This window comes from Lissotriton vulgaris, chromosome 6 (assembly GCF_964263255.1).
Source record: "Lissotriton vulgaris chromosome 6, aLisVul1.2, whole genome shotgun sequence".
NCBI classification, from domain to species: domain Eukaryota; kingdom Metazoa; phylum Chordata; class Amphibia; order Caudata; family Salamandridae; genus Lissotriton; species Lissotriton vulgaris.
This window is the reverse complement of record NC_141694.1, coordinates 1119501127-1119520981: the sequence shown is the minus strand read 5'-3', so window position 1 is coordinate 1119520981 and position 19855 is coordinate 1119501127. Positions and strand designations below refer to the sequence as shown.

At 51.6% G+C, this 19855-nt stretch overlaps 1 protein-coding gene across 3 annotated transcripts in view; it reads left to right on the top strand.

The window, feature by feature from the left end:
• The window catches only part of AHCTF1 (AT-hook containing transcription factor 1), a 1100496-nt gene that overhangs the window by 788536 nt on the left and 292105 nt on the right, over window positions 1-19855 (top strand). For all 3 annotated transcript variants that reach the window (XM_086927206.1, XM_086927204.1, XM_086927205.1), the window contains one exon: window positions 8107-8195. In XM_086927206.1, the coding sequence (XP_086783332.1) occupies window positions 8107-8195 (89 nt within the window). The remainder of the gene's footprint in view (window positions 1-8106; window positions 8196-19855) is intronic.

Here is a 19855-nt window from a genome sequence, read left to right as displayed (position 1 = left end):
CGTGACCGGGGGCTCTCCTCCAGTCGCGTCCGCCGAGGCCCGAGAAGACCCCGGCGACGGCTGTGTTCTGTCCCGCAGCTGCTGAGCCCTGCCAAGCATATCCGGCAGGGTGCGGTCCCCCTTCCTCGAACCGCCTCTTCCAGTCATCGCAGGCGCTGTAATTGATGAGTGGGCACAGGCCCAGCCGCCTCAGGAATGTCCAGCCGCTGGCAAGCACTCGATGTGGGGAGCTCCCTGCAGAACCAAGGTGCTGCGTCACAGGCGACAAAATGGCGGGTCAGTCCGGGCACTACCAGCCGTGGGCGCCCAGTCGAGACGGCAATTGGGAACCGCATTGGGGGGGCCCCCCGTCAGTACGTTCCACAGAGAGTTAGCCCGGCAGCAGCAGAGGGCACAGACTCTCGCCAGCAAAGGACTCCGGAGAAGGCCAGCGACACCGATCCCTCGGGGACAAAATGGCGGCAGGGTGGGGCCAGGCAGAGCGGCCGAGCCCGGCGACACCGCCGGGGCCCCTCAGAAGCCAGACAATCTGAGAAGTTCCACAGCCGGTACCACACTGTTGCGCAGAGGGGCCAAATGATCTGACCCCGGCTTCAATCCAGCCGGACTTCGCTCGCGGGACCGGGGCCCTCGCAATGCGGGTCGCCACCGACTCAAGTCCGGGCACCAAAGCACACGCCCAAAGACCTCCGTGTAGCTGGTCCGCAGTCTGTAGGCCTCCTTCGACCTCCGTCGAGTGCCGGGACGGACTCCCTCCGGATCATCAACTTTCAGCACCAGGCCCAGCCGAGGCGCCTGGACAGCACTCCGATTCGCTCCGCCTCCCTGGCTCTCCGTCGCCCCTCGATCTTCAATCGGTCTTTTGAGGTGCTGTCGCCGGGGCGATTGTGGCCAAAGTGACATCAACGTGCGCGCCAGGCGCTCCGCCACATTCCTCTCACACGCTGAGCATCAGCGGGGGGAGAAAAGCGCAAGAAAAGGGCTCGAGCCTAGTCGGGCTGGAGGAGCTGCGGGAGGAAGCGTCCGCTCACCCCGCCATCTTGGCCACCCCCCCCCAGAGGCTACTTTTAAAGTCGGACTGTCTCCATAATCATCCCAGACGATTTCCTTCGATTTGGCATTTTTCTACTGAATTATATGTTGGACACCCTGTTAATCCATTATGTGGGTGGATCTGCTCAACCCCAGTGTTTCTTTTGTGACATGAACACCCTTGCAGTACCGAAACAAACATCTTTCATTTTACATTTAGATAAATCCTGTTTTACATACATCTGAAAGAGACACGTTCTTTTTCTGTGCCAGCAAGTGCAGCTCCGGATAGAGCACGTACCTTAGTCACTTTTTGATTACTCTTTTGAGACTATTGTCTCCCCTTTTTTCTCCTGGTGCACGTAGGGATGCCTGGCTTTAAGTCCTGTGGGGCTTGCCGTCGCAATATGTCGGTGGCGGACCCCCATGATGTTTGCCTCTACTGCCTGGAGACCGACCGCGTCTCCCAGGCTTGTCGGGACTGTCTGGCTATGGCCCGAAGGCCTTGAGGGAGCGGCGCAGGAAGCTACTGGAGGTCCGGCACTCGTCCCGACGCCACTCAGAGTCCAGGGACCATTCCCGGGAATGCTCGCGGGGCCGCAGTCGTCGCTCCTTGGGCTCCAAGTCTTTGCCCTCGGATTCTGGTAAGTGACGACATAAAAAGAAGTCGAAGAAGCGTGTTTGATCTCCAATGTCCCCCGGTCGGTCCTCGGATGCGGACGAGAGGGACAGGGGTTCTGCCCCTGCGGATCCCTTGGAGCTTGGGAGTCCCGCGGTCTACCCACATTTCCCGGGTCCGTCGGCGACTCCTGAACAGGTGCAAGAGTTTCTTGCCACCATGGCCCACCTTTTTAGGCCTTGGGCTCCCGCCGGTGTGCTTTCGGGCCCGCGGTCACGTGTCTAGATCCGGTTGGCCTGTCGGCAGATCCAGCTTCGGCGCCATAGGATCCTATGCCCTTGGCTCCGGCCACGGGGATCCGGCACTGCCGGCTCCGGCCCCAGCGCCGCCCTCAGCACCGCAATGGGTGCTGTGCATCCCGCCCTTGCCCCGGTTCCTGGACCATTTTATTCTTGCCTGGTATCCGCATTGGGAGACTGCGCCGCTCACGGCATCTGTGGTGGAGGATGATTGGGAGGGGTCCGAGGACCCTCTTGCCAGTCAGTGTGACTCCGAGCAGGACTGGGTGGACGATTTGGAGGACGCAGGCGACCTCGATGTCTCTTCTGACCCGGGGTTTGCCTCTCCTCTGCCCACGATGGAGGAGGGCGCTTCCTACACGATGGTGCTCCGTCGGGCTGTTGAGGTCCTCAACCTAGACCTTCCTACGATGGCCCTCAAGACTAACCTCCTCACCGAGGTGCTCCAGACGGCGTCTACCTCGTCGGAGCCGCTGCTTCCCTTCAATGACACCCTCACCGACGTCCTGTTGGGCTCTTGGTCGCGGCCAGTCACAGGGGCCCCTGGGGATAAAAATGTTGCCAGGCATCACCTCCTGGCGCCTGATGACCCTGCCTTCCTCACCACCCATCTGACGCCTGAGAGTCTGGTTATCCAAGCCTCGACGTCGCAGAGTGTTTTGCCCACGGCTCTGCCGGATAAGGACTCTAAGAAGCTAGAACAGTAAGCGGTTGTTCTCCTCGGCCAGCTTGGGGCTGCGGTCGGTGAACACCGCCTGCTTATTAGGCCGCTATTCTCGTGCAGTGTGGGATGCCGTGGCTCAGGTATTGCCTCAGTGTCCTGAGGAAGTTCATTTTTTTCTTTCCCAAGCGGTTGCTGAGGGTAAGGATGTGGCTAAGTTCGCCATTCGGTGTGGTTTGGACACCGCTGACTCGTTGGGCAGGGCGATTTCTGCGACTGCGTCGCCACGCCTTTTTGAGTTCTACTTGGTTCTCGCCTGATGTCCAGAGTTCGTTCATGAGCATTCCCTTTGTAGGCATACGCCTGTTTGGCGATAAGGCAGACAGTGCACTGGAGCGTTTTAAGGACTCTCGGGCCACGGCCAAGTCTTGGGTTTGTCTACAAAGAGCCCGGCCACTTCTGGTTTTCGTTCCTTTCATGGACACGGCAGGGGTGCTCAGACATGTTCCTTCAGCAAGCCTGTGCAGAACCAGCTTCAGCGCGGCCACGGACGTGGCTTCCGCAGGGGCGGGTCTGGAAATCAGCGTGGGGGTCAGTCCATTTCCGCACCCGCTGCTTCTACCTCCAAACCTTCCTAATCCCAGCTTTGTGGAGCACCCCATGTGGGTGGGTGGCAGGATCCGCCACCACCTCCCCCACTGGCGCGATATTACATCGGACAAGTAGGTGTTGCAGATCATCCGCAGAGGTTATTCCCTTCCGTTTCAGTCCTACTCTCCAACCATGCCACCTCAGTGTCACCGCATGTCGGGGGATCACTTGGTGCTTCTCCAGCCGGAAGTCACGGCCCTCATGGCCAAGCGGGCCATCAAGTGCGTTCCTGGGTCAGAAGTAGGGAGTGGTTGTTATTCCCGCTACTTTCTGGTCCCCAAGAAAGTCTAGGGTGGCCTGCACCCCATCTTGGACCTTCGGAACGACAATCGCTTCCTCTGAAAAGAGAAATTCAAGATGCTGACTCTGGCTCAGGTCCTGGCTGCACTCGACCCTCGACCCTGGAGACTGGATGGTAGCGTTGGACTTGCAGGACGCATATTTTCACATCCCCGTCCTGCCGGCCGAGTTTGCCGAGCTCCCATTCGGCCTTTCCAGTGCCCCTCGGGTGTGCACAAAAGTGATGGCAGTGGTTCTGGATTCGACACGGTTTCAGGTTTATCCTCCCGAACAGCGAGTCTGGGATATTCAGGCTATGATTCAGATTTTTTTAGCCTCTATCCCGGGTTTCGGTCAGGATGACCCTTTGGCTCCTGGGCCTGATGGCCTCCTGCATCCTACTAGTACCACCTGCCAGGTGGCATATGCAGGCTCTGCAGTGGGTAACTGAAGATCCAGTGGGCACAGCACCGGGGCAACCTGTCCGATCACATCCAGATCTCAGAAGACACTGCACGACCATTGCAGTGGTGGCTCACGAATCGCGATTGAGTCAATGGCAGATCCCTCTCCCTTCCCCTACCGGAGCCCACATTGGTGACGAACGTATCCTTCCTGGGATAGGGTGGCCACTTGGGAGAGGCAGAGATCAGATGCCTCAGGTCTCCGGCGGAGTCCCGACTCCATATCAACCTTTTGGAGGTCGGGTGCTCTGACTTGCACTGAAGGCATTCCTTCCCACTGTCCAGGGAAGTGTGGTGCATGTGTCCAGGGTGGACGAACTCAGCCACCGATGCTTGATGGATCACAAATGGCGTCTGAACTTGGACGTGGCGCAAGGTCTCTTTCTGCATTTGGGAGAGCCTTGGTTAGATCTATTTGCCACCGAAGAGAACGCGCAATGTCATCAGTTCTGCGCGTTGGAATTTCCAAGGCGGCACTTGCTCGGCAACACTTTTCGTCGCGAGTGGAGCTGCAGTCTGTTGTGCACCTTTCCGACTATACCACTTCTTCCCAGAGTGCTGAAGAAGATTTGGCGCGACTGGGCCCAAGTCATCCTTGTGGCTCCGGATTGAGCACGAAGATATTGGTATCCCGAGCTACTCCGCATGGCGATCGATCCGCTGATCCGGCTGCCTCTTCCAGAGGATCTTCTGTCGCAGCTACTGGGGACGGTCCCCCACCCGAACCTGTCCAGTCTCCACCTCCATGCGTGGAGAATGAGCGGCGACAGTGGACAGCTTTCGATCTTCCACCCGAAATCTGTGATGTCATTCTGGCAGCCAGGCGCCCCTCCACGAAAACTGTATACGCCTGCATGTGGAGCAAGTTTGTGGCATGGTGCACAGCCAAGTCTGTGGATCCCCTTTCTGCCCCTCTTTCTGAAGTTCTTCTGTTCCTTCTTTCCTTGGCCCTTCAGGGCTCTGCTCTGGGCACTATCAAAGGTTATCTTTCTGCCATCTCCGCCTTTCTACGGCTTCCAGGATCAGCCTTCTCCTTTGAAGTCCCGGGTTGTTAACTGTTTTCTGAAAGGCATTACGCACACTTTTCCTCCTATGCCGTTTATCATGCCTCAATTGGACTTAAACCTTGTCCTGATGTATCTGATGTATCAGCCCCGGTACGACTTTGGAGCGGCGCCGCCCGGCGCCATCTCCAGCATAGGTGAGTGAGTGATTCACCTATGACCTGGCTCTGTCATTTTTGCCTGTTTATCAGGACACGGATGAAGGGGAGGACTGGGAGGGGTCTGAGGACCCTCTGGCACAAGAGTGCCAGTTAAGTCAGGACTGGGCAGATGAGTTTGGGGAGGCCAGTGGTCTGAGCACATCGCCGACACTGGATTCATCCTTCATCCCTCCGTGGCTACAGAGGAAGGTGCCACTAATGGTGTGGTGTTGCACAGGGCAGGGCAGCCAAAGCCTTGGTTCTGGAGCTCCCAGCGGCGGCCGTGAGGACTAATCTCCTCACCAAAGTGCTTCAGCCGCCAGTAAGCTCTTCGGAGCCGTTGCTGCCATTTAATGAAGCCCACACGGACGTTCTGATGGGCACCTGCTTCCCCAGATCGGGAATCCAAAAGGTTTGATCAGTTTGGAAAGAAACTGTTCTCCTCATTGAGTTTGGGTTGCAGTCTATCAACCCTGCTTGCCTTTTGGGCGGTTACAGACACTCCTTGTGGGATACGGTTGCGGAAGTGCTGCCCCAGTGTCCAGAGGAGGCCCAGGCGCGGCTCGCCCAGGCACTGGTTCCTGGTTGCAATCACCTCTGCCAGGAGAGTGAGTGAGCTCCAGACTCTGTCTTCTAAGCCTCCTTTCCTCTCTGTCCATCCGGACAAGGTTGTTCTGAGAACCCGTCCTTCTTTCCAGCCCAAGATGAGTTCAGCCTTTCATATCAGGCAGTCTATCACCTTGCCCACCTTCTTTCCGCCACTGCATCTCTCGAAAGAGGAAGAGAGGCCCCACTCTCTGGACCCAAAACGTGCGCTCTCCTATCTAGACCGCACACGCCAGTTCCGGGTGGACAACCAGCTCTTTGTTGGTTACGTGGGCGCTAAGAAGGGACGGACCATCTCTCGGTGGGTCATTTTGTGCATCAAGGTTTGTTACTCCTTGGCTAAAAAGGAGCCTCCTGTGGGCTGTGCGCCCATTCCACTTGTGCCACGGCAGCTACTACTGCCCTGGGTCGGGGAGTCCCCTTGCAGGACATCTGTCAGGCAGCTACATGGGCCTCGCTGCACACGTTTGCTAGGCACTACTGCCTGGACAGCCAAGTCCGGAGAGATGGCTTTTTCGGCTGTTCCGTTCTCCAGGACTTTCTGGTGGGATCTTGGTTCGCAAACCCACCACCAGGGTTCTTATTGCTGGGGTATCTATTCTAAGGTAAGGAATCTAACTCTAACCTGTTTCTTTCAAATGCAGAAGTTACTTACCTTCGGTAAAGATACATCTGTAAGAAACCGTAGTTAGTGTGATATTCCTTAACGCTCCACCCATCCTCCTCGTTCTGTGAACCGATATCTAAGGTTAAGGTCATCCCTTTCAGGGCCCTAGTTTCATGTCAACAGTGTCGGTTTCTTGCATGGCTCTGCGTTCCTGGTGCGGAAAGCTATGTACAGAACTGACGTCAGCGCGCGAGGGCGGCGTCTAAGTACTCCGACTACGTCATCCCGGCGATCACGACGCCGACAACAGACGCGGAGCCACAGACGATTCCTACCGACGCGCAAGGGTACTGCTGACAGAAACTTTCCGGATCCAGTCTGACGCCTGGGGATATACTAAGGTAAGGAATCTAACACTAACTACTGTTTCTTACAGATATATAATTACCGAAGGTAAGTAATTTGTGCGATTGCCTTAAATTTGAGAAAGGTATGGACATTCAGTGGTTAGCAAAAATGAGAACTAGTTTAGCCATGGGTGTGCTTTTCATAACCCTAACAATTTAGACATTGTAAATAAACAGGAGTTTCGGGCGGCCCTATACAAGTGCTTACGCGAGGACGGACTGGCCAAGGAGTCCAGTAAATCGAGCGCGGCCTTGTTTTTGGACAATGAGAAGGACTAACAACTGGCTGGCTATCTGTTTAAAGCTATCGGTAGCTGGGAGCGTGGTCTCGTCTTTGGTCTAAGGTTAGGCAACGTCCGTCCAGTACCTACTATGCTTCCCCATGTGCTTTCGAGCTGACCTTGATCTTGTTCCCTGTCCATGTGATGGGCGCTCAGGCCAAACTCTACTGCAATTTTAATTTTTCTGCAAGTACTACACACAATATACAAAATTGTTACTACTTCCTTTCTTTAAGATTCTTTCTTATGTAGATCATAGAGAAGTATCTATGACCCTTCTCACATTTGGAGAGGACAAGCTAATCCATGTGGCGGCCTTTTTGAAAACTGCTGTTCAAGCGCGCAACTCGATCGATATTGTATAACTGCACTTTAATAGCTTTGCACTGCATTGAATCTTTCTTTTCTTTTTAAAACTTCATGATTTTGTATACTTTTAATATTGTATGAGTCTGCTTTTTTTATGGATATGTTTTGATCCGAATAAAGTTATGAAATGATGTATACGTTTCTGCTCAGAGCCACAGCTGCCCAAGGTTGAGCTTGATGGTTTAGCAAACGAAACCTACAGGCCCTAAAGGGATTGTAAGTGCATTACACAGCGAGGTTGCACACCACTTCAGATAATCCACCCCATTCCCTCACAGTGGCGTTTAAGTAACCTTCTTGAAGTGGAACATTATTGGTTATCATATTGTATAACCTCCATCCCATCATGTAATAATCCACCTACGTCTTTAGCTCTTCTTTTGCATTGTAGCTAGGACTGCGACACAGTTACCCAGGCATACATTCAGCATATGCAGTTGATTAGAAAGAGGAAACTTGAATCTTATTTAATCATTAGTTTGCTAAATGTCAAACATGTTCCAGTATGATATCCCTGTGCCTAAAGGCTTGAGAGTGTATTTGTTACTTTAAGCTTGGACTGTGAATAAAGGTGTTTTATTTTATGTGCAAGACTTGTTTAAAGTGTTTTTTTCTTTCTTTACAAAGTGAATTCTTCGGTCGGGACTTTGGGGAAAAGCCATTGTCTATTAAATCAGGCACTTGCACATCTGAGTCAACTGGCGCTGATGTAGAGTGTACGTATTTTTTCGTTTGATTTTTCATTGCAGACTTTAAGAAACTATTTGTAATTGTTAATGGTACAACTGAATACTTGACTTTTCCTGTTCAGAAGTTGCAACGTTTTGTCCGAAAATGTATGTTTTAAAAAAAAAAATTCACAGCAAATGACTCTTACCTGCTCACTACTAAAAATGTTAAAATGTAATGAACTTAAGCTCTATATAAGTGCCTTGGCTTGCAAACGTCTTCATACTGATGCCTTATACTGTTAATAGTTAATAGTGTGTGAACACTCTTTGGACATTATCTGAAAGAGACACGTCAGTGATAGATTCCTCTTCTTAGAATAATCAGAGGCGTCAGACTGGATCCGGAAAGTTTTTCATCTACAGTACCCCTGCGCATCGATAGGTGGCGTCGTGCAGCTCCGCGTCAGTCGCTGGCGTCGTAAGTGCCAGATGACGTCACGGAGACTACTTAGGCGCCACCCATGCGCGCTGACGTCAGTTGTTTATTTTACCGTGCCAGCAAGCGCAGATCCGGTTAGAGCACGAACCCTAGTCACTTTTTTACTAACTTTTTTGAGACTTTTGTCTCTACTTCTTTTGAGACTTTGACTCCTGGATGCCTGGGTTTAAATCCTGCAGGGCCTGGTGCCGTAAGATGTTGGTGGCCGACCCTCATGGCGTCTGTCTACTGTCTGGCCATGGCGCCGAAGGACTTGCGTGAGCGGTCTCGAAAGCTGCTGGAGGCCCGGCAGTCGTCTCCGCGCCATTCGAGGTCCAGGGGTCGATCGAGGGACTGACCGCGGAGCCTTCACCATCGTTCCTCGAAGTCGAAGTCTTCACGCTCGGAATTGGGTAAGAGACGTCATAAGAAGAAGTCGAAAAAGTGTTTGCACTCTCCTACGACAACCCCTTCGGTCTCCGGACGCAGACGAGGGGGCCAGGGGTACTTCCCTCGCACCTCCGTTGGAGCCTGTGAGTCCAGCAGCCTACCCACCTTATCCGTGCCCGCCGGCGACTCCGGGCCAGGTGCAAGAATATTTTGCTGCCATGGACAGTCTTATCAGGCCTCGGGCTCCTGCTGGCGCTCCTTCGGTCCCAGGTGAGGGTCCTTGCTTGCCGCCAGCTCCGCCCCGGCCCAGCAAAGCCCTCTGCCGGCGGCCCCTGCGCCACAGGGTCCTCCGCATCCAGCGCCTCCGTTCACGGCAGCGCAATGGGTCCTGTTCGTCTCACCTCCGCCCTTGCCCGGGTTTCCAAACAATTTTGCTCCGGGTTAGGACCCTAATTGGGACATGGAGCCGGATCGGCGACGACCGGAGCCGTTCCCGACGCCGTTGGACAATTTTTATTTCCCTGTCCCTCCCCCGCCGCAGCAGCCTCTGCCTCGGGCGGTGGAGAAGGGGGACGACTGGGAGGGGTCTGAGGACCCTCTTGCGCGGCAGTGCGAATCTGAACATGAGTGGGCGGAGGATGCGGGTGGCCTTGACCTCTCCTCCGAGCCTGGTTTTCTGTCTCCTCCTGCTGTCATGGAGAAGGGCGCCACATATACTATGGTGCCCCATAGAGCAGCTAAGGCCCTTGACCTTGATCTGCCTACTGTCAATCTCAAAACCAACCTCCTCACTGAAATTCTTAAGCTTGCGGCAAGTTCTATATAGCCTCTGCTTCCGTTCAATGAGGCGTTAACGGATGTTTTGATGGGCACCTGGTCTAGACCAGCCACAGGGGTACCTGTGAATAATAACATGGTCAGGCGTCATCGCCTGGAACCGGGTGACCCTGCCTTTTTAACGAACAATCCAACTCCGGAGAGCCTGGTCAATTAGTCTCCACTTCCCAAAGCGCATTCCCTACCGCCCCGCCGGATAAGGAATTTAAGAAGTTGGAGCGGATTGGCAAGAAATAGTTTTACTCTGCCAGCTTGGGGCTGCGGTCAGTCAACAGCGCGTGCCTTTTGGGCCGCTTCTCTCACGCTGTGTGGGACGCGGTGGAGCAGACGCTACCCCAGTGTCCGGAGGAGGTTCGGGCTGTACTTTCCCAAGCTGTTGCGGAGGGGAAAGACGCCAAAAAGTTCGCCATCCGATGTGGTCTGGACACCGCGTACTCTCTGGGAAGGACGATCTCCACGACCGTGGCCCTACATCGTTATTCCTGGCTGCAGTCCACAGGGTTTTCGGGGGATTTTCAGAGTTCCCTCATGGACATGCCCTTTGATGGTACTCGCCTGTTTGGTGATAAGGCAGACAGTGCGCTAGAGCATTTTAAGGAGTCTCGGGCTACTTCCAAGTCCTTGGGTCTCTCCACCACGCGCCCGGCCACGTCTGCCTTTCGTTCTTTCGTCGCCACTGAAGGGGCGCCCCTAAACGTTCGTTCAGCCAGAAGCCTGCGCAGAACCAACCTCAGCACGGACGTGGTGGCCGCTGTGGCAGCATAGGGGGCCAGCTTGCTGGTCAGTCCACCTCCGCTCCCGCAGTATCCGCCTCAAAGCCTTCCTAGTCCGATCTTTGGGGTGCACCCCACCACGGTGAGTGGCCGGATTCAACATCACCTCCCCCACTGGCGTTCTGTCACTTCGGACAGATGGGTGCTGCAAATTGTCCGAAGGGGCTACTCCCTCCCCTTCAAGTCTGCCCCACCAGCCATGCCACCTCATTTCCGCATGTCGGGGGATCACTTTGCGCTTCTCCAACAAGAAGTAACGCACTCTTGGACAAGGAGTCCATTGAGCGCGTTCGTGGGCCGGAAGAAGGACGTGGTTGTTATTCCCAGTACTTTCTTGTCCCCGTGAAGGAGAAAGGGGGCCTGCGCCCCATCTTGGATCTCAGGAACGTCAATCGCTTCCTCCAGAAAGAGAAGTTCAAGATGTTGACTCTGGCTCAGGTCTTGGCTGCCCTCAACCCAGGACACTGGATGGTAGCGTTTGACTTGCAGGACACATATTTTCATATCCCCGTCCTGCTGGCCCACCAGAGTTACATGTGGTTCACGGTAGGCCAGGAGCATTTTCAGTTTGCCGTGCTCCCCTTTGACCTTTCCAGTGCCCTTCGGGTGTTCACGAAAGTGACGGCGTGGTTGCGGCTCAACTGCTCAGATCAGGGGTTTGTCTTCCCCTTTCTCGATGACTGGCTGTTGAAGGCGGGCTCGCCCCAAGCAGTCTTTTTCCACCTCCAAACTACGGCCGACCTCCTGCATTTGCTGGGGTTCTCCATCAAAGTGCCAAAGTCGCACCTGAGTCCCTCTCAGAAGCTCCCCTTAATTGTAGCGGCTCTGGATTCAACACTGTTTCGGATTTATCGTCCTGAGCAGCGAGTCTGGGATATTCAGGCTATGATTCCGATCTTTCAGCCTCTATCCCGGTTTTCAGTCAGGTTGACCCTCCGGCTCCTGGGCCTAATGGCCTCATGCATCCTGCTAGTGCAATATGCCAGATGACATATGTGGGCTCTGAAGTTCCAGTGGGCACAGCATCAGGGCAACCTGTCCAATCACGTTCAGATCTCGGAATGTACTGCATGACAATTGCAGTTGTGGCTCACAAATCGTGATTGGGTCAATGACAGATCCCTTTTCCTTCCCCAACCAGAGCACACAGTGGTGACGCATGTGTCCCTCCTGGGATGAGGCGGCCTCTTGGGAGAGGCGGAGATCAGAGGCCTCTGGTCTCCGGCAGAGTCCCGGCTCCATATCAACCTTTTGGAGCTTCGGGTGATCCGACTTGCACTAAAAGCATTCCTTCCCTCTGTCCGGGGAAGTGTGGTGCAGGTGTTCATGGACAACACTACCACCATGTAGTATTGGAACAAACAGGGCGGGGTGGGGTTGTGGACCCTATGTCAGGAGGCTTTGCGCCTCTGGACATCAGTGGAACATCATGGCATTACGCTTTTCGTTGCGAGTGGAGCTGAGGTCTGTTGTACGCCTTTCCCCCTATACCACTTCTGCCCAGAGTGCTGAAGAAGATTTGGCGCGACCAGGCCCAAGTCATCCTTGTGGCTCCAGATTGGGCACGAAGATACTGGTATCCCGAGCTGCTCAGCATGGCGATCGATCCTCCGATCCAACTGACTCTTCAGAGGATCTTATGTCGCAGCAGCAGACGACGGTCCTCCACCCGAACCTGTCCAGCCTATACTTCCATGCGTGGAGATTGAGCGGCGGCAGTTGACGTCTTTTGACCTGCCTCATGATGTTTGTGACGTAATCTTGACAGCCAGGCGTCCCTCCACAAAAACGGTATGCGCCTGCTGGTGGAAAACATTTGTGGCATGGTGCACAGAAAAGGCTGTGATTCCCCTTTCTTTTTCTGAAGTACTCTTGTTCCTTTTCTCTTTATCCCAGCAGGGCTCTAGTGTGGGCACTATCAAGGGCTAACTTTCTGCCATCTCGGCCTTCCTTCGGCTGCCAGATCAGCCTTCTCTTTTAAAGTCCCCAGTAGTTAACCATTTCTTGAAAGGCTTAACGCATCTTTTCTCTCCAATTCCATTTGTTATTCCTCAGTGGGACTTGAATCTTGTGCGAACTTATTTAATGTGCGCTCCCTTTGAGCCGCTTCATAACTGTCCTTTAAGTCTCTTAACTCTTAAAACTGCTTTCCTGGTAGCCATCACTTCCGCTAAGCGAGTGATTGAGCTCCAGGCTCTTTCTTCCAAACCTCCTTTCTTGTCTGTTCATCCGGACAAGGTGGTTCTCAGGACCCGTCCATCCTTTTTTCCTAAGGTGTTCACGTCCTTCCACATCGGGCACACCATTACTTTGCCCATCTTCTGTCTGCCTCTGCATCCTTCAAAGGAGGAAGAGAGGCTCCACTGTCTGGACCCAAAGCGTGCTCTCTACTTCTATCTGGCTCGCACAAAACCGTTCCGGGTGGATGATCAACTTTTTGTTGGCTACGTGGGTGCAAAGAAGGGTCGGGCTGTACACAAATGCACCATTTCTCGATGGGTTGTGTTGTGTATTAAGGCTTGTTACACTCTGGCTAAAAAGGAGCTTCCAGTCGGGCTACTCGCTCACTGCACCAGGGCGACTGCAGCCACTACTGCCTTGGGAAGAGGAGTGCTTCTACATTACATCTGTCAGGCGGCTACGTGGGCATCGCTGCACAAGTACACAAAACACTTCTGCCTGGACAGCCAAATCTGGAGAGGTGGTGTCTTTGGCCGTTCAGTTCTCCAGGATTTTCTGGTGTGATCTTGGTACGCAGACCCATCATCGGGGTTGGTATTGCTGGGTTATCTATTCAAAGATAAGGAATCTATAACTAACGTGTTTCTTCCAGATGCACAAGCTACTTACCTTCGGTAACAATATATTTGTAAGAAACATTAGGTTCGAGGCATATGAGCGGCAGATATCACACTGTGCATAGATCTCCATCTGCAGTTGCGCCCGGGTGTTTGCACCTTGTTTTTGGTCCTGGAAAAGTCTTTGTAAGCCAAGAGATGGGTGACTCCTCCTTTGGACCATAGTGCGCATGGGCATCGGCTTCATCTTCAGATTTTTTTTTTGTCACCATCGGGCTCGGATGTGTTTATCGCGCTCCAGTTCGGTGCCGTTACCGATCCAACTTTCGACGCAATCCTTCACCCTATTCTCCGGTATTGTTTTCGATCGCAATCCCTAGTCGACGCGCATCTCTACAAGCCGAAGACTTCGATTCTGATCGTCGACGAAGGCCGTCGGGCCTACCTAGGCCAAGATATCTGGCTCATGGAAAGGACTCCATTTTAAAAGTGTCCTCAATGTGGATCCAAGTTTCCACACACAGATCTTCATGAGGTTTGTAACCTCTGCCTTTCTCCGGAGCACGAGGCCAGAGACTGTCCAGCTTGCGCCTCCTTCCGCTCCAAGAGCTTGATGAACCATGGCTCGATCGTCAACGTGCATTCCAGACGACATCTACCAAGAGGGCGTTGATGTCCCAGAACGGGAGCGAGTCGAAGAAGACTTCTCAGCGCCTCCAAAGTCCAGGACTCCGACATCGAGGACATCACTCCAGGGAAGCTGGTCGTAAGTAGTGACGTCAACCCCGACCCACTCCTCCAACCCCGAGAAAAGGCTTCTATAACACCTTCGGGCCCAGGTGCACACCGACAAAAGACTTCTCATTCCCTGCCTTAGGGCCCGGATAAAAAGTCCATAAATAAGCCTACAGGCCACTCTGGACCGAGTCAGCCTGCCACCGGTGCCAAAACACTAATCCCGGCACAGAAAAGAAAATGTTGTCCTCTTCCCTTCCGACCACTGCCTCCACATCGACACACTCGACACCAAAAGGTACCGGCACCTACCCCTCCATTCCAAAAACATCGCAACCGAGCAAATAGTCAATGCAACCGGGCAAAAAGCTACTTACCAAGGCAGCTACCTCTCAGACTTCAGAGCCGAAAAAATCCTCGGAACCAAAAAAGCAATCTGTTCCACAAGCTCTGATACTGGTTAAAACAACTCAAGCTTCCAAGCCAAAAGAGCATAAAGCCACTCCGGAACCGGTTCCACGCAAGCCTTCGGAACCGAAAAATCGGTGCTTAAAGACCAACCTTAATCAGAAAAGCTTTTTCAACCAGATCCAAAGCAAAAAACTCTTCTAAATGGCCCAAAGACAGGTCAACTTACTCTCAGTTCCAAAAAGAGAACAATGGACATGCTTCTACCGGCTCCATCTACGCCAAAGAAGAGAGACATTGCAACATCTCCTCTCAGAATACCTTCTCCACCTCCCCCTCCACACGACTCCCCTACTCCATCTCCACCCCCATCTTCTACACCACGGGATGGTGATGACACCTCTGATGAAGAGGGGGACGGTGCAGGCAATGAACCACTAGGGGATTCCAGTCCACCTTATACCCCAGACCCATGGGATGATTATAACACACCAGGAGGAATCAAAACTCTTAGACGCCTCTGGTAGACGCACAGTGTTACAAGTAGCCAATATATGGCGAATTGTCAACACACAGGCCTTGCTGGCTAGATATGACAGGGCACACTACAATGAACTAGAGACCCTATTGCAACATCTTCCTGACAAATACAAGACCAAGTCCAATGACCTTATACAAGAGGGTAAACTCATTGTGGTAAATATTTGATTTACCGTCCTAATTTCTATGCAGGTAAGTACTTAATCAATAATAACTCAATCGGAAAGAAAAAGGCAGAGTCTGTGGTGTTAGAGTTCTTAGGGGTTTTATTCCTTAAAAAGGAATGGTCATGACCGGATATCTTGTTCCTGCCACCACTGGGGTGCAGGAAGGGATAGAGCAATATTTTATTGACACTACATAGCTTATATACTTGAGTTACATTATAGAAACCAATATAGTAGGCGTAACAGCTGAGAGAAACAAGATAAAACACACACGTGGTAATAATACGTAATTAGAAGGCGTGAACTAGGCGTGAACATAGAGGTGTGTGCTAGAAACGTCATAAGTAGGTGTCATAAGTGGGTGGTAACAAAAAGCAGAATCTTGCAATGTCAGCAGAAATCTGAGGCCTGGATGCGCGCGCAGCTGCATGACGTGTGATTGACGTGAAACTGGAGGGTGCAGGGGACTTGACATTTACAGTGGCGGAAAGAGACAGAAGTCTGGCATGTCAGATCAACTCGTACCTCTATCATATCTGATATCTGATGTTTGGGAACCATACTATCTGGGCGGAAAGGTCTCTGGGGCAGAAGCTATTCTATACTGACTGTGAGTGCGTGTATAAGCGTCTAGGTGTCTGCATGAGATGCGAGGGGGGCATGGGCATTCCATGGTAACAGAGGCTATGAATCACTTGCACGGAGACAGTAAGGCCAGGCCCTTCGCTCTGCAGCTGGGGGGATGTTTACTTAAACTAGTAGGCAGGAATGCATTTTCGGAGAGGAAAACAGATAACTTGAAGGTTGAATTCAGTCTTGGCAGGCAGCAGGCTGAGCTAAACGCGGTGAGCCGTGCAAGGAGTAAGGCAGAGGTCACGGGTACAGAGACAGCCTGGGCTGAGGCTTTCAGAGTCAGAAAGCAGAAAAAAAGCTCGATGGCAGAATTCAGGGCCTGCTTCGCCAGAGCTGAAAAACTTGTAAAGTACACCACAAAAAGACGTTGGCATGGCATACTTAGGAACGGACTATTCAACCCATTTTGGGTGGGTCTGAAAGAGGACATGTTAACGTTGGACGCAAATGTATTTGCGTCTTCATAGCTGGCACAGGAGGGAAGTTACATGCACTTTAAGCTCGTACATGGAGACGGTGGGGTACACGATAGGGAACATAACTTGACCAAAAATTTATATTTCCTCATTCCCTCCTTGTTCCCTACGGACCCTTCATGATATCTCGATCCTCATGAATCGATCAGTCTGTTCTTGTAACATCATTTGCTCGTCTCTCTTCCGTTGTCGGTTTGAGAGAAAACTGGAATGTTCAATGCACGATGTGGCACACAGTCCACAAATCGCTGGCCCACACTGTAGGCACAGACAACAACTGAATACTATGACAAGGGCAATGCCTAGGAAGGATAGGATCTTCCATCCCCAAGCGGTTAACGTTGTCCAGAACCAACCGGACCAAGTCCAGGTGCCTGGATTCTGATGTATCGAACTTGCAATCTTATGAAGACGTGTAATAGCTTTGTAGACAGTTGGCGCGTTTTCTGGAATGAAAACACAGCAACTTGACCCGATGACCTTACAGGCTCCACCTCTATCTGCCAAGATGACGTCAATAACAAGACGATTCTGAAGAACAACAATCCGCATAGCAGACTGTTCTTCTGTTAAGTTACCTAGAGCGGAGGCAGTTTCATTTACTACTGCTTCGAGTGTTCTGGTTAATCTACGTATTAATTTACTGTTTTGGACGGGGCCTGTGAAGAAAAAGAATCCCTTATTGAAATCTGTGTATTGCTCCCATGCCGTTTCAGTATAGTCGACAATCGGGAGATCTCTTCTGAGTCTACTCTTTACTAGATTTGTATTTCTGTGATAATCAGGAGGGGCTAGGAAAACAGGTGGCAGAAGGAAGGCAATGTAACAGGTACCATCCCAATCTGGAGGTAAGCGTATGTATGCGGTATAGCCACAAACAAAGTAGGAATGACGAGTAGCTTTAAAGGAGGACTTGCCATGATCACTGAATTCGACCACGGTAGTACATTTACTATGACCTAAGTGTACTGAACCCTTCTTTCTGACACATAAGTCACCTGTGACTGGTAGTACTGACATAGCAGGGAGAGCTGGTGCGGCTTCGGATTCAACAGTGAGAATCATACGGTTAATTGTATAATTACCTAATCCATATACTTCATTTTCTAGATCAGTTCCTACTCTAGTGGGGAGTCCCTTCTTGTCAGGGTAACAGGCATTAAGCAGAACTAAGTTCAAGTTTCCCCAAACCCAGCTCCCTTTAAAAACAGCAACATCAGGATCTAAGGAATTGATTATTCTAAACCATGCACCACAGGAGCCATTATGAGTGAACGGATACGGAAAGAGGGGCAGAACTCCCTTGTATTTCTGGTAGGGAGGGAGTCGGCCACATATCCAACAGTTTGTAGCATTGTTAGTCTGATGGGAATGGTGTAACATACTAATGAATGTGTTGTTGCGCAGCGGGAGTCTGTAAGAAAGTTCATGGGGAGGTAATTCACTAAAAGAATGTTCAGCAGAAACATTGAAAGCAGATTGTTCACGTTTGAAGATAGGGTAGTATATGGGAAGCAATATACTAGCAACAATAATCAGGAGACTTAAAAAGAACATAATCAATAAAGTCACTATACAGTGACTACGAAGTGATTTACAATATGCACGTTTCTTGAATTGTCTCTCTCTCTCTCTGTCTCGATCTAGGGGATACATGTCAGAAACTATTTAACCGATTCACCTAGGGGAGGACTTAAACAATTAAACTGTCTGACTTGCTAGATCGAAGTTTCAATCTATACTCCTCTTGGGGAGTTTTCTCTCGTTCGGGAACCTTAAAGTCACTAGGTTTAATACAGTCTTTGGAGGAGGTGGACGAGTCAGGGTCTGGTTTCAGTTCGTTGCACTTTTTAATATGACTCGTATGGATCCACCCCTTTCTGCCTTCCACCTTGATCGCGGTCTTCGTAGTAAGAAGGACGGTCTTCGGCTCTTTCCAGCGGGGCTCCAGCGGACTTTTCCTGTCGAAGTTCCTAATTAGGACCATGTCTCCTGGTCGGACATCGTGTGGCTTTACATCAGTGTTGTCAGGGAAGGCTGCAGCAACCTGTGAACGACATGATTGGAGTGCAGACATCAAGGAGGCAAGGTAATCTGTCAGCATATTACAATCGACATCAGTAATTTTCTTAGGCATGGGCGTCCCCCACATATTCGGTGGTCTACCAAAGACCACTTCGTACGGGGATAGTCCTGATCTCGAATGGGCAACCATTCTCATGTAGAACAATGCAACTGGCAGGGCGACTATCCAGTCGACCCCTTTCTCTTTACAAACTTTGGCAAGGCGGGTCTTTAGTGTCTGATTATGCCTTTCTACAAGGCCTGCGGCTTCGGGATGTCGGACACAATGGAATCTCCACTGGTATCCTAACAGAAGGGAAACATGCTTCATAAGTTCGGATGAGAACGGCTGTCCGTTATCTGAGTACACGACACGAGGCAAGCCGTACCGTGGGAAGAATTCTCAAACCAGCTGCTTGGCAGTGGTCGGGGCAGTGTAATCTGGGACTGGATATGCTTCGGTCCAACGGGAAAGTGCACAAACAACTACGAGGACATATTTGAATCCTCGACAACGGTCCATCTGGATATAATCCATCTGGAGGACTTCAAAAGGGTGATCGGGAGGATGGAATCCACCTTGCTCTACAGGAACGCTTTTACCGGGATTGAACTGACAACAGATCATGCAAGTACGCACTTTCTGTTTCGCTGCTGCTCGTAAGTGTTTGTTGTACCAGAGATTCTGTAAACTGTCTAACATAGCTTTCTCTCCTAGATGTGCCGGACTATGTGCTGTATTTATCATGATTTGAACCATTGAGTCGGGGAGAAACCATGTAGATTTTCCCTTCGTGACCCATCCTTGGTCTGTCTGGATCCCTCCTAGTTCAGTCCATTTCTTTATTTCATCTGAAGTAGCATGTGTCTGGATATCGATTACATCTAGGGTGGGATCCCTGACTGACATACACTGTGTTGGTACTATTGTCTTTGTCACATCGGTAGTCTGGGTGTGAGTCAATGCTGTATGTTTTGCTGTCTGGTCTGCCAGGTCATTACCCTGGGAAACAGAATCCGTAACTTTAGTATGTGCTTTACACTTCATGACAGATATGCCTGAGGGCAGATGTATTGCTTCTAACAGTGCTTGAATGAGGGGACCGTGTTGTATCTTGGCACCATGAGAGGTCAAGAAACCTCGTTCTTGCCATAACATTCCGAAGTCGTGTACGACTCCGAACGCATAACGGGAATCAGTGTATATGTTAACATTTCTGTTCTTGGCTAGTATACAAGCTCGGGTCAGAGCGATGAGCTCCGCCGCTTGAGCAGACAGTGTGTCAATACGATGTGTTTCTTGAACTTCAGTTTCAGTGGTCACTGCATACGCGGCCACTAATTCTCCTGTATTTGTTCTCATGCATGAACCATCCACGTAAAGTGTCAGGTCTGGATTTCTCAGT